The sequence below is a fragment of the Ambystoma mexicanum genome, chromosome 7p (genome assembly GCF_040938575.1).
Source record: "Ambystoma mexicanum isolate Mex_15411 chromosome 7p, UKY_AmexF1_1, whole genome shotgun sequence".
NCBI classification, from domain to species: domain Eukaryota; kingdom Metazoa; phylum Chordata; class Amphibia; order Caudata; family Ambystomatidae; genus Ambystoma; species Ambystoma mexicanum.
In genome coordinates this window covers 182,730,381-182,745,908 of record NC_090939.1, presented here as the reverse complement: position 1 = coordinate 182,745,908, position 15,528 = coordinate 182,730,381, and the positions used below count along the sequence as shown (strand labels likewise).

Below are 15,528 nucleotides of genomic sequence, written 5' to 3'. Positions count from 1 at the left end.
AGCAGGAACTGGGACATACCATCACTGATGCAAACGGGGCACGCTTATGTGGATTGACCAAGAGTATCTCATGTAACTCACCATATCGGCTGATACACTTCAGAATATTGCATAGGATACCCCTACACCCCGGCGAGATTGAAAATCATAGATCCCACTGCCGAGGGGAAATGTCCTAGATGTGGTGACAGGGAAGCCGATTCAATACACATGTTCTGGACATGCAGTCGCTTGACAACATACTGGGCTGAAGTGTGTGGTACTTTGGATGGTATGTTGGACCAACCGATTGAATAGAACCCCACTATGTGTACACTTGGGACAGTAGAGGAAATGAACCCCATCTGACGTAAATTGCTTAACCTTAAGTCTATTGCTGGCAAAACTAGCGATACTGATGCGCTGGAAGAGTAAGGAACCACCCACGAAAAATGATTGGGAGAGGGACATGGTATGGGCTAATGATTGCAAAGAAATGTATGCTGAACTGTTACCTACCTGGAGTCGCCCTAGAGATATATGGGGCAGATATAGACAACATCTCGCCGATAGGTCTTCTGAAGATGGGTCTTCTGAAACATCGTAATGAAGGAATTAAAATGCACCCTAAATTGTAACGGAAACTGATATTACGTACAATGTAAAGTTAACAAATGGATGAAGTGTCTGTGCAAATTCAAATAAATTTTAAAAAAAAACTACAAAATATTCATCATGAGAAAATATATACATTACAATCAATGAATTTATAAAAAAAAATGTTTAATGTATTCACATCTTCACTCAATGTTGATAGGCAGACAGATTTGGCCAACGCATTTCCGACCCATAGTGGTCCTTCATAAGGGCAATGGCCAACCAAGTGAAAAGTGAGCAGCCACCTCCGAGGGTGATCGGATTTTAGTATGTGTTGTATTGTCTGCCTATCAATATTGAGTGAAGATGTGATTACATTAAAAAGTTATTTTATAAATTCACTGATTGCAATGTATATACGTTCTCATGATGACCATTTCGTAGTTTTTACTATCAAAGTGTAGTCAGATCTGTGGTTAAATCACAGTCTACATATGAGTTCATAAACACTATAGTGCATAGATGGTGTACTGATTTTACACCTAATAATTTACCGAACTGAATGAAAAGTTATTAGTTTTGAATTGAGGTGGTGCCCAATCCTTTCAATTCTTGAGAACATCCCAAGCACATCATACAACCCCTCAATGAGGACTTTCAGCACATCACTGTAACTGCCAACACAGGTTACGAAGCCAGCAAGAGCATTTAGCATTTGTCCTTTTCTGATGAACGCTATGATTTGACTGTCCTACACTGACTCTACCAGCATGTAAACTAGCACAAACTCCATCACTACCTCTCATTCCCTTTTTTAACTGTGGGAGTCTTTCATGTCTAACCTTTCTCCCTCTTTGCCTTCCTCCCTTCTATGCTGACTTCTCTCGCGGAACTAGGTCTGAATATCCCCATCATGGCAGAAATGCCTCAGTGTTGTTAGACTACTACGGTGTTAACCTGCACAATATAAAAACAACTCATAATTTACGATTATGTTCTGATGTCTATTGACCATAGCTTTGATTACCTGATGTGAAAATGATGCTGAATTGTGTACAATCAATAATTCTAAAGTATTTTGTCTCCAAATATCTCGTAACAATTCTCCTACACTTATCCAAACTATGACTAATTCTCTGAGGATTTATCTGCTTTTAGTCGTACTATGAATAATTACAAAGGGGTTTGCCCCCAAACTATGAATAACGGTTCGGTTTTACCCACTGCCACAGCTGTTTCTACTTGGTGTCATAATCTACCCTGAATATTTCTGGATTGGCTAGTAACTATACACTTCCTCAGCAAGTGCTTTGCAATAAAGATAAGGCACCGATTTATAACTGATACTTACTTCTGGACATTGGGGTCTGGCAGGTTCTCCCTGTGAATTACCATGTGGGCATGGAATGTTGCTTTTAAAGCAAAGCGGCGATGGCAGGTGGTACATTCATAGCCTTTCTCCTTGTGAATGTCCATGATATGTCTGAGGTACTTCTTTCCCCTAGCAAATGATAACTGTAAAATAAAGCAACAATTACTGCATAAAGGTAAAAAGGTGGTTGATTACAGTTCTACATCAAGTCAAAATCAGTCCTGCCCCATCCACATATACAAGGAAAACACATGCAGCACAGAAGGGTACAGCACATGGGATTTAGTAACATCCATGTCATACGAACTGTGCAACCTTTCAATACCTGCAACATGACATGATATGGCAGTTGTATGGGTGTCTCAGGTAGCTAGATGGCCAACTGGCCTTCTGACAGGCCAGAATTTTCAGGGCAATAACTGTCAGGAAAATGTCATAACACAAGTTACAGGTTTAAAATGGTATAAAAACATTTGAAAATAATAACATTTTTTCTAGGGTTGATGAGTTCAACTTATAATTGCATTGAAGGACCTTTACTCTTTTCTACTAAACACAATTAAAGAACTATCACCTGGTGAAAGAGGGGGAACCAAATTAAGCTAGAAGATTCATTGTAAATCTATGGTTTAGTATGCAATCCTCTAAAGATAGTCTCTTTTATATAAAACGGTTTAAAATGGGGGTGTAGTCGGCAGGGCCCAAGATGGACACCTTTCTGTAGATCCCAGACTGCCTAAGAGCACTGTGTTGCCATTGTGGCATCACCTGGATGCCGATGGAGATGCACAGAGACGCCCCAGCATTCTAATTGCATGGGGAGTCGGCATCTGGACTCCCATACTCTGAGCTACCGCGTTAGCAGAGCATGGGGGAACTGTGACCAGAAAGCACCTGCTGGCGCTATAATGACACTGCAGAGAAGCCTCGGTAATGGCTGCAGTGACCTTTCACCCAGGCAGTGTTCCTGGTAGACGGAGACCTCCCAAGCGGATGACTTGTCACGGAGCAGAAGAGAGCAGAACTATTGTTCAGAACCTTTGTTTGCGGTATACTGCCACCTACAAGATGGCAGGTTGCAGCTGCTTCCACCGATTCCTGTGTCAGGTCTAGCTGGGAATGGGGCTTTCTCCAGCTTTTCAGGAGCTTAGACACTCGCTGCTGCGAGTGTGGACAAATAACCCTGAGGGATTAGAAATTCCCTGGTTTACGATTAGGTTCTTGTTGGCGTATAAGTGGCCATTTATTAGACTAGCGAGATGGCAAGGGTTGAGATATTAGTACATATTTGGCTAATTGAGTTTAATGGTACTTCCCTTGACTTATTACATGCTTCTAGTCTCTCCTATCTTGTAATTAAAACCAATCATGTCCATATCTATATGTTTAATGTTTCATTGAATACATGCATTTTCCTTTTCTTGTATATAATGTACAATGTATATACGCTTCTTTATTTGTTGAAAGATTTATAAGTGGTTTTAGTTTTGTAAAATAAAACAAAACACATGAAATGTACCGGTGACAAGAAATAAATTGTGAAATGGTTTTTGAATACTAAAGAAATGTGGCGCTAGCTTGCCCATGATCTATGAGAACGTTAGTGTCCGTGCCGCCACCAAATTTGAAAAGTCTACTTAATTAATTTTTTTGATGACTTAAATACTTACTGGCAGGGCAATTCTTTTGCGTTTTGTTTATACGACCCTGGCCAGAGTTGAGGACGCCCTCAAGCCTATACATAGAAATTCTTCTTGCACATCTTTAAGCACATCCTCGGAATCTGACAAAATGGAGGGACACGGAGGAATGACCTGCTGGACCTTTCTGGATCAATATGTGCATTACTCAGCCTACCCTTTTCATGGAACACAGACGACTTGGGCATTCCGTATTGTCTCATCAGTGGTTAAGCAACACCCTTTCTATAATTAAAGGCCATAAGCTCCATTACCTGCCTCTCGTGTGACGTAATCTCTAAGGACCCATATGACATCTCGCAGATCTGGGAGAAGAGACAAACGTTACATTACTTCTGGGCCTCAGGTCCCGTACCAGTTGGCCCCAAAGGCAGTGAAAGAGTAGGGTGCCTGCCTCCAGGTGACTTTGGTTATTGAGGAACCTAATACCATTCTGTTGACTAAGTAAGATCTCCTGGACTGACAACTATGAAGGATGAAATAATGCTCTCCATGAAGCATAACATTTCCACAGCCCTGGCGGTGCTCAATAAATCCCTGACAGACATGACAAAGGACCACCAGCAAGTTAAGACACGACTAGGGTATCTGAAAAACTCTGACCAATCACCGCAGGAATACACCACTCACTTCGAATACGAACTAGCAGATGCAAAAAGCAGCAACACTAATGAATTCAACAATTAGAATTAGACAATAAAAATCGACTGAAGAATCTGAGGATCTGTGGCCTTGCAGAGGAAGTGGATGTGGGTGGCTTGACGCATCGACACAGCAGTTATTTAGGGAGATGGGTATCAAGGGAGTTCAGGGCGATCACCTTCCAGGGACATAGTTTGCTCATCTTCCAGGACATCACAGCACTTACCCTATAGAATAAGTTGGAATTCTGACCAATTACTGAGATTTGCCAGCTTGATATCAAATATAGATGAACATTTCCCTTCAGCCTATCCTTATCCTGAGAGGCTACACTGGTTTTTGCACTACCCAAGAAGCAGCAACAACCACAGTAGAGGTATACAAACAGAGGTGGGTGAAAGACCTTCTGAAAGGAGATGGAAGATGCCTCAGAGAAGCAGAAGGAGGCCGACTGAGTAGCCATTATCATGTGGCATGACACTTCCTGAAGAACAATCTTGATGGGGCCCCAGAGGGCCTCATGGCTCAGAGTAACATCATTGTCTGAACCTCCCGACTAGAGTACTGATCTGATTTTCAAGATAATATGATAGGAGCTACTGCTTATGGGTCCTGGGTACGGAGTGTGACATTAACAATATCACTCTAGGCTGCCTAGTTTTCTGTGTTAAGTCATTCTTCAAGAGGCACCCTTAATATGGTTGGTCTGCTGGTACTCTGCGGTAAAAGGGGGGCAACACTCTTGGGTAGTGATGAGGTGGGTTTATTTTCCAGGTTTTTCATCAAGACGTTCTCTTTTCTTGAGGGACCCGGTCTCTCCTTACGTGCCTGTGCACACCAGCTCATTTCCCCATGTGAGACTGGGTTTATTGAATTATGGTGATTAAGAACAGTGAATCTGATGTTTCATCTAGGTTTGCTTTGCTGTTATATTATGTGTGTGGGGGGGGGGGGGGGTTACTTGTTATTATTCAAAGGGGGTTGACTGCAGTATGCCAATGGTGTCTGAATATTCTATTTGACGTAGGCCCTCTCCAGCAGTGTTAGACTAGATTTCTGCACTCTGGCCTGGTGGACCGATGTGTAAGAGGCCAACCTAGTTAGTAAACGGGGACATTTCTAGGAGCTGTAGCCAAACCAATCAAGGATCAGATTCCCATTGGTTGGCAGGCGCTTAAATCGGCCAACAAAGTCAACCCCAGCCGTGACAGCCCCCTCGGTCAAAGAGCAGATGCTTTGCCCTTCCCTGCGGTGCCCCTCGCATTCCTTGATCGCAAACCCGTCCGTGCCCCTCTATCCCTGCTTGCTACGCGTGCGCCCTCGCCACCTCTGTCCTCACATTGCCTCCCTTACCTGCTTTGTCCCTTGCAATCTTCGATCGTGCACGCTTCCTTGCCCTCTCCTTCCCTGCCCCCCACATCCCCCTGACCTGCGTGGTCCCTCCCAATCCTGCAATCGCGTGTGCTCTAGCGCCCTGTCCATCCTCAGCCACGCTCGTGCATGAGCGCCTTTAGCCGGAGTGGTCCCTCGCAACTCCCTGACCGTGTGTTCCTTGCAACTCCCTAATGTGCATTCCTCGCACTTTCCATCCTTGGTTTGTTGCATCGCGTGTCACTGACCACGTGGTCCCACACAACTCCCTATCATGTGTGCCTCACACCCCCTCTTCTCCAGCCTCCTGCACCCACGCGCCATCCCCTTTGTCTGCCCTATTTTGCAATCTATTGCTCTGTGTTCTGTTGTATTCTTCCCTCCTGTAGGCTATCATTTGTCGACTGCTCTGCTCTTTGTATATTGTTTTGTCACTTTTCCTCACTGACTGCCCTGTTTTGCATTGTATTGCTTTGTGTTCTGCTGCATTCTTCCTTCTTCTAGGTTTACATTTGTCGACTGCTTTGCTCTTTTGTATATTTTTTGAAGGTATGCAATCATACTGTGCCAGATACAACTCCATTTTTCGTGTGCATAAATACACAATATTTTAATTTGAACAAGGTCAGCCTGACACATGTTTCGAGACTTGGCTCTTCTTCTGAGGCAAAGCGATTTGTCCAATTCTCAAAGTCACAAATTGACTTATTCCAAAACATTCAATTCCACTTGCACCTGATTTAAATTTGTAGTTACGCGAGACTCAATTTGAATTTAACTGCCTTTCGGCATCTGAACGATTTGATGCCGAAAGGCGGCTAAATTCATAATGAGGGCTGACCTTGTTTAAATTTAAAAAATGTGCATTTATGCACATGAAAAATTGTGTTGTGTCTGGCGCAGTGTGATTGCATACCGTCAAAAAAAATGTCATGTATACTTGGTGTGTAGGGCAATACACCCACACCATACAATCACCTGCTGCATTCAGACTAATCATTATTCAATTGGTGCAAGGGTTGGGAGGTCTGTGTTCTTTGCCCTCCTATGTGTTCTCTTTTGTATATTGTTCTGTGTTCTGCTGTGCTCCACCCTCCTCTAGGTTCACTCTTTAATGACTGATCTGTTCCTGATGCCCTGGTCACCTGATTTGACTACCGGACTGCCTTGTTATCCGTCTGCTCTTCCATCTGAGCTCTTGTCTACTTAGTCAATCGTCCACTATTGTCTTGTCCCTTTCGGTCTCATCTGCTTGCGTCCTCCCCTAGTGTCTCTCCTCCCCCCACCTTTCCCCTCCACCCCTCTTCCTCTCTCCTCTTCCCCCACCTACTCTATGGTGCTCTCTGTTTCTCCTACCTTTTCAAACTGCTCCTCTATTGACTATCCTGCTCTTCTCAGTAAATCTGGTAGGAAGAAGTTCAAAAAGGATATCCTGGTCTCCAACCCAGGCCTCCCTATAGCTGACACCTATACCAGTGCTTCCTCCAGACAGACCCTCACCAACATCCTCTGTCATTCCCTCGCCAGACTTATGGACTTGTCATATGGGATCTGTGCTCTCTCCTTTCTCTTCTTCTCCCATTAATGGTGGCACCCAGTGAGAGGCCCTCCTGGCCACCATCCACTCCTCTAAGGTCATCATTAATGTTTACCTGAATGGCACTGTCTTGGTCCAAGGCCCTAAGGCCAACCTTCTCTTTGATAGACGCTTACCATCAATTTCCTTTCTTCTCCTGCTGTCCCTTCTTCGGCTTACTTGCCTCGTCCCTCTGCATCCTCATTGGCTACCTTGCCATCTCCTCCTTCTGCTCCCACTCGGGCTACTTCTACAACTCCACAGGGTGTACCTCTGATTTGTACCCCTCCCCGGAAGTCTGTCAAGGTTGGCAACCTTCTCCATATTGCCACACTCAACTCTTGCTCAGCTGTCAAACACTCTGACATCTGCCGCCTCCTGGAAAAACTTGATCTCGATGTCATCTGTCTCACCGAGACATGGATCACAGCCAGCCCTGTCACAAGCTTTGACACTCTTCTCCCTGATGGCTACAAGATCCTCTCTGTGCCCAGATCGAACCGTTCCGGAGGGGGTGTAGCCTTGATCTTCCTGGAGTGGATTCCTGCCTCTGTCATTCCTATGCAGGCCTACTACTCTTTCAAATGCCTTATCTGCAGGCTCTCTCTCTCTCCTAGCCACTCTCTTACCGTGGCTACTATCTATTGGCCACCTGGTCAGATCACCTCCTTCCTCTGATTGGGCGGACCTTTCCTCCTCCCTCTTGGCCTCGAACACTCAAATAACATCCACCTGGATACTTCCTGCCCCTACTCTGGATTCTTTCGTGACCTCTCTGTCTCTCTCTCTCTCTATTCTCCCCTCTGGCCCGACTCCCTCGGCAGGGCACACTCTGGATGTTCTGATCTACTCAGACCTCCCCCCCTCTATTCCCCTCACCACTCCTCTCTCCTGGAGTGATCACCTTCTCCTTTCCTCCCATCTCTCCCTCTGTACCCCTCAGGCCAAGCCAACTCCAGCACTGCCACCTACCTTCTCAGTTATCCGACCCATGAAGCATGTGTCAGTCGAGGCTTTCGCTGCCACTTTCTCTCCACCACCCTCCTCCTCCTCCTCCTCCTCCTCCTCCTCCTCTGGCTGACTCAAATCCTGACACAGCCCTTTCCATGCTCCACTCTTCTATCTCTGATACTCTTGATGTTCTTGCCACAGTCATGGGGATCTGCTTGAAGCCCAAAGCCAAGTGCAACTCCTGGTATGACTCTGACCTTGTCACCCTTAAAAGCAAGTGCTGTGTGGCTGAGAGTAAATGGCTAGGTTCTTGTGCATCCTCTGCCCAGGTCGAAATGGTGACAAGTGCTGTAGGCTGCACCTTTCATTAATTTAAGCCTGTCCGACAATTTGTAAATTTTATGCCACTCCAGAATATGAGGCTAGAGTGGTGTTGTAATTTTGCAATTCTTGCACTTTTTTATCTCTTATTCTAAATTGATGGAATAGCTTCAGTTGAAAGGGGCCTTTAGGGGTCCCTCGCGATATGGAAACAAGGCAATAACCATACACGAAAGGATGCGCCAGACACGAGGTTCAAATTCCCAATGCTAGGGTTTATTGCAAGCAAAATAGTCCCAATTGGCCAACTGTGGTCTCACGCCCCGCAACGTGTATTCTCTAGACCTCGAGGGACGCAAGGGAGCAAATTACGTACATCAGTTACATATATACAAAATGCATATCATACAATCAGCTATGTCATGTTTAACACCCCCCTTTTATTGTGTTCCTTTGAACTCGGGATGATGATGGACATTTCTGACGAGTATGACAATTATGACACTTTCGATGTCTATTCTAGTAACAATGTGCAATTTAGAAAGTGCTGAGGCATCTTCTAGTTGTTGAACAGAACATGGTGCTTCTGTTCTTGGAAGCAAGCTGCACACGGGGCAAGAGTCACATTCCAAGCTTTGCTATCTATGAGGTGCTATTCGTGTCCTGGGAGCCGACACGCCCTAAAGGGTTTTGTGAAGGGGGGGCCGTAAGAAGAGCATAATTCAAGCCTTTAGCTGCTTTATTCTAACATATTCTACCACAGTACGAGACTGGCTGGCAGCTTTGAAATGATTAAATGCCCAGCAGCTCTTCCACAAGGCTACAGAGAGGGAGCGTGGGCATTCCTTTCTGGGATGCTCATGAGGAGTTTCAACGAACTGATCAGTCCCACGGCCTTGCCCTTTCATATTCAGACAACAATGTTAACAGTTGAGCAGAGTAAGCAGAATTTGCAAGAATTGCAAGCTGCAAAGCAGTTTAGACAGAAAGCAATGAGCAATGGTTAAGCAAAATGGCGATTCTTGCTACGTTTAAAATGGCCGCTTATTGGTCAAACATAGCAGTCTGCATTTCTATAATTCTGTGCATAAGACGGTTGGCCTTCCGCCATCAAGATACGTCTATCATCCAAATGAAGGGTATTCATTTTTCCAGATTGACAAACCCTCCTTTTGGCCGTATGCCAAACGTCTTATTCATTCATTGTATCCTCCTCTGATGAGGATAAGTCTGGGGTATCTATGTTTGAACCTTTCATGCTATCATAAGCATCATCTTCATCATTAATGTCTATAGCCATGAATTGTTTTTGTTTCATCAGTGTCTGTTATTTCGGCCATGCGTTTGTTTTCCTCTCGACACCATGTGCATCCATCCCTTAGTACATTCCTCAGTTATCTCAGTGCAAACTATTGGTAGGCATTGTATGCAACATGTTATGAATATACCAAGCACCACCACTAGTATCGAAATTAGCTTCCATCCCCAGGACCGCAATAGTCCCCAAAACCAGGATCCTATCCCCTAACCCCCTGATTCAGTAGAGAGTGTGGAATTTATGACATGTAATTTCCGGATTGCTTTAAATATCGTAGGGGAGTAATCATCTATAAACACACAGCATGCAGTTTTTACGAGTTTGCAAACTCCCCCACGATCAACTAATATTATATCAAGAGCCATTCTGTTTTGTAGTGCCATTAGCCTAATTCCTTTTCCTTCCAACGTCATGTTGTATAAGATATCCGTTGTTGTATCTATTGTACTTTTTAGTATTCTGTACAGTTTCCTTATGTTATAAGAGTTTTCTATTTGGGCCAAGAATGGTATAAACGATTTGGCTACATCCATTGCTATCATTCCATCTTCACTACTCCTTTGGGTTCTACCTCTTAACCGCCTCACTACTTCTGCAGTTTCCAAGAGGAACACTCCTGGAAACAGTAGACCTAGGTAGCATGTACCTCCCCAGTTCCTAGGTAACCATGGATATGCTTTTTCCCCACATATAAAGTAAACAGGGTCCCCTACGTACACAGGTTCTATTTCGTGCTTTAAAACTACTGTGTTCAGGCAGCTGCTAAACGTTCCTACTAATTGGAACCTTTTTTCTTTAAACATAGGGGAGCAGTTTTTGGGCTGTAATCCACTGTTTAGGCAGGGGGCACAGCATCTTTATTCCATTCATCCCTTATTCGAAATGTCCTTACTGATGTTTCTTCTGCTGGTGGGGTCGGTCTATTATGCCTATGTAATCCATCTAGTCTTGTTGTCTTTCATGTATTTTTCCTCATGGGATCTGGTGCAAACACGTGAGTTTTGTGGAATATGGAACAACCAACAGGTCTCATGATCACTTCCTCAAATGCATTCATATTGGTCTCATCTAGCTGACCAGTATTACTCTTGTTCCATTTCCCAAAGAACATTGCACTCAACGATACTTCACATGAATAAACCAATGATAACGGTTGTACATACCAGCCTATCCCTTTCCCACCGTGCTGTGGTAAATGGGCACAAACCCAGCAATCTTTTTTCTTTGAAGCCGCATGGGTCATGTTCATGATGAGCAACAATGTATTGTTGCCATATCCTTCTCTATGTCTTTCTTCCATTGGGGACAAAGTACCAGTGATTACATGAACCGGGCTTTCAGTAGCTGCTATTAGCAAAAGTGTTTCTAATCGGTACGCGGACTCCAGGAACCATAGTGTAATATCTATTATTGTTGGTACTACCATACTTAGAGAACACAGGACCAATGTCCAAATCAGTACCTTATCCCTTTTACCATGCTTTTTCCCTAAATTTACAGTCTCTAAAACTCTCATCTTTTCAGCAGGGGTGCAGGAAGAGGCTGAAACCGGTCTTGATTTGTTCTTCATCGTCCTTCTTGCTGGCAAAGTTCGTCGCAAATGTCTCTCGTTCTTGATGCCAAAAGTTCAATGAAAATGTCACAGTTCAATTCTGCCAGCCCTTTCACAGCCTAGATCACTTATCCCCTCCGAGCAAGATGATTAGTTCTTTCTCGCACTGCTCAGATGATTTCTGAACAGTTCTTTATTGACAGAGTACTATGTGCATCCAGCTTGTCCCGCTCTGGCTTAGGACACATGTACTCTATCATAGCGCACCGAGGAGCCGTGAGTCTTGAATTGTCCGATTTGCACAAATCTCACACTTCACTCCTCTACGCCCCTGGTTCCTACTCCGTCCGTGAGTGGAACCGAAGGCCAAAGAAAAGCACCAAAGATCTGTGTATCACTTTGCCTGTCGAGGCCGCAAATTATACCGTTTCACTCCTGGTATTGTATGATCCGTGAATAGTGCCGGTGCACTTCCAGTATCAGGCTCAGTGTCAGCCTGCGGCACAATGATGGGTAGCGATGAGCGCCGTGGCAATGATGTAGTTTCTTTCTCTGGCCTTGGTGCGTTTGCAGAAGCTGGTGGGCGCCAAAGGGGTACACGCGTTGTTTCTGCTCGTGTTTGCAATGCAGAGTTTGTGTCGCTCGGCAGTGATGTTGTTTCTGCTGAGCAACGCTGGGGCACTTTTCGCCCTTTCCCCTTCCTGGCAGCCTCCTCGGGCTCTGTTTCGAGTTTCACTTCTCGCTTAGGCTTTGTTTCAATTTTCACTTCTCGCTCGGGCTGATGCTGTGGCAGTAAACTGGCAACAGTTTCTTTCGTTTCCGAGACTGTTTCCTTTCTCTGGTTGTCGGAAGTTGTCAGCAGTCCTGGGAATCTTTTGGCATGTGTCGTATGGATCCATGCCTTGCGACCGTCCACTCGAATGGCCGTCTGTGCCCCCAAAAGTACTTGGTAGGGGCCATGCCACCTGGGTGCTAATGACGTCTCCCATTGAAAGTTTTTAATCAGGACCCAGCTTCCGGGCTCCTGCGCGTGCCCCGGTCCGGTGTATCGCACTGGTAACGCCTCCTGCACCTGCTGATGAATCAAACGCAACTTCTGCATTAAAAGGGCACAGTACGTGCTTAACACAGGATGCTCGACCTCGCATAATCTTTTGGGCTGCGGTGCGCACCATACATTTGCCGGTCTCCCCATGATAATTTCATAAGGGGAGAGCCCAGTTTTAGCCTGCACAGACGTGCGCCTGCACAATAGCGCCAGGGGTAATGCATCCACCCAACCCAACTTGCTCCCAGCACAGATTTTAGCTATCTTTGACTTTAAGATACCGTTATGTCTTCCAACAAGTCCGGCAGAACTGGGATGCCTGGAACTGTGGAATCGTTTCTCTATGTGTAGACCTGCACAGATCTGTAGTACTACTGCGCTCACAAAGTGTGGGCCATTATCTGACCACAGGACAGCCCGAACCAGGAGAAATACTCCTTCAACATTACTTTTGCCATTGACATGGCAGTAAAGTCTTTTAAAGGATATGCCTCCACCCACTTGCTAAATGCACAAATCACCACTAACACATTTGTAGTTCTGGCACCTTTCCATTTCTATGAAATCAAAATGGATCACCTCGAATGGCATAGAGGGTGGGCCAAAACTACCTACTGGAGTCACAGTTCCCTTCCCTACATTGTGTTGCAGGCATGTAATACAATTCTGCACTAGCCTTTCTGCATTCTTTTTTATGTGCTCATTTTTCCATACTGTGGATAAATGCTGTACCATCTTCTTCGCGCAAATGTGGGTAGGGCTATGCGCCACTGTTACCATTGCGGTTACATAACAATTTGGCAACATCCAGTTCTTGGTCTCTTTGTCCACCCAACATCCTTCAAAATCTAACTCAGCAGAGCCCTCAGCCCACCCCTGAATCTCTTCGGTCGTGGCCTCAGCCTGCATTTCTTTGACTGTGGCAACTCCATTCTCTATCATACAAGGTACTTCCTCAGTCTGTACTCATCATTTTATTTCCTAAATCAGTGGCTGTTTGTTTCGCAATCCTGTCTGCAAATGCGTTTCCCTCTCCCACTTTACATGTTACTTTTCTATGCGCCTCGCATTTCACTATAGCTAGGTGCTTTTGAAACGTGAGTGCAGACAACAATCGTACAATCAAAGGCCCATGCTGAATCCTGGCCCCATGTGATTTCAAGAAACCCCTCTCAGCCCAGAGCCGACCAAAGTTGTGAACCACCCCGAATACGTACTGACTGTCAGTATATATGTTTACATTGAAATTTTCAGAGAGTTCACAGGCTCGGGTCAGTGCTATTATTTCTGCGGCTTGTGCCGAATTGTAGGGGATTCTTCTGCTTTCTACAACACTCTCTAGGGTAGTAATTGCATATGCGGCAGTTGATGTGCCATCAGGTAATTTAAAACAAGAGCCAACGCAAAACAACTCTCCATCTGGCTCTTTCTGTGGGGTGTCACTCAAATCAACTCTTCCCTTCGTCTCTTCTTCAGTGACCATTAAACAATCATGGGATGGTGATTCGTTGTCACCAATTTCTGCTATGGGCAGTGGCATTACTTCTGCAGGATTCAATGCGCTACACCTCATAATTTGGATGTGGTGTGCAAACAAGATGAGCTCATATCTTATTAGTCTAGCAGAGGTGAGGTGTTGCGTCTGTGTTCTGTTTAATAGAACGTCTATGGCATGTGGCACCATCAGAATTAAAGTATGCCCCAAGACCATTCCTTCCGTTTGTTTCACTGACACAGCAGCCACTGCAACAGATCGCAAACATTGTGGGAGTGCGCGCGCTACAGGGTCCAGCGCGGAAGAATAATAGCCGCACGGCCTATTTCTTCCACCTTGTTCCTGTGTCAAAACCGCTAATGCACATCCTTCACTCTCGCTCACAAATAGTCTAAATATTTTCTTGTAGTTTGGTGTGCCTAAAACTGGCGGGGAACATAATGCAAGTTTCAATTGTTCAAAACGCTTTCTGACATTCCTCATCCCACTGTAAAGGCATCACTGCATCCTTTTTAGTTAATTTTTCCTCATCCCACTGTAAAGGCATCACTGCATCCTTTTTAGTTAATTTTATCATCGGCTTCACAATCAACGCAAAATTACTGATCCACTGCCGACAATAAGAGGCCATGCCTTTTACAGCTCTCACTCCTTTTTGAGTTTTTGGAATAGGCATACTAGAAATACTTTATATGCGTTCTGGTGTTAATCTTCTCCCTTCTTTTGAAAGTAGGTAACCCAAATTAGACACCTCCTTTTGATTATACTGGAATTTCTTCAAACTTGCCTTGTGACCATGGGTCGCTAGGTGTGTCAATAGTAATATAGTACTTTCTTTGCAGATCTCTTTTGTGTCAGCAGCTAGTAACAAGTCATCTATGTACTGCAAGAGCGCGCAACCTGTTGGTAGTTCTAGCATATCTAGCTGTTCCTTAAGTGCCCTGCTGTAAATGCTCGGGCTTTCTGTTTATCCTTGTGGAATGCGTGTGAATGTGAATGATCGACCTCCTAAAGTGAACGCTAACAGATATCTACTGCTTTTATCCACTGGAATGCTAAAGAACGTGTTCTTCAAATCAACTACACTAACGTATTCTGCAGTGGCCAGTATCATTGTCAGTATTGTTGTGACATCTGGGACCAAAGGGAATTGTGGGTCTACCACTTTGTTCAATGCGCGCAGATCAATTATGAAACAATATGGTACTTCATTGCCTCCTTTCTTGTAAACTGGAAGAATCGGGCTGTTGCACGTGCTACCTGCAATTTCTTCAACCACCCCCAATCTCACCAGGCCAGTAACAATACTTATTAATCCCTTCTCACCTTCAACAGAAATTTTATACTGGGGAATTCGTGGTAATGTAACACCTTCTTTCAAAGTTATTTTTGCTGGCTCTATTTTCAAGCATCCTACATCGTTATCATGCATTGCCCACAGACAGGTTGGTACTCTACTTAGCTCTTCTGGTAAAACTTTTGACATAAATTCCGTCACTGGTGCATCGTGAGGCGAAATCGTGAGGAACACCCCATCTGCCGTACAATGTATAACTGCCCCCAATTTTCTCAACAAGTTTAATCCTAGCAAGTTCTCCCCACAATT

The 15,528-nt window shown here is 44.7% G+C and overlaps 1 protein-coding gene across 5 annotated transcripts in view; it reads right to left on the bottom strand.

Annotated features, from left to right (window-relative positions):
* PRDM15 (PR/SET domain 15) overlaps positions 1–15,528 on the bottom strand; it is a 1,394,990-nt gene that overhangs the window by 637,288 nt on the left and 742,174 nt on the right. For all 5 annotated transcript variants that reach the window (XM_069636031.1, XM_069636033.1, XM_069636034.1 and 2 more), the window contains one exon: positions 1,928–2,091. In XM_069636031.1, coding sequence (XP_069492132.1) covers positions 1,928–2,091 — 164 coding nt within the window. The remainder of the gene's footprint in view (positions 1–1,927; positions 2,092–15,528) is intronic.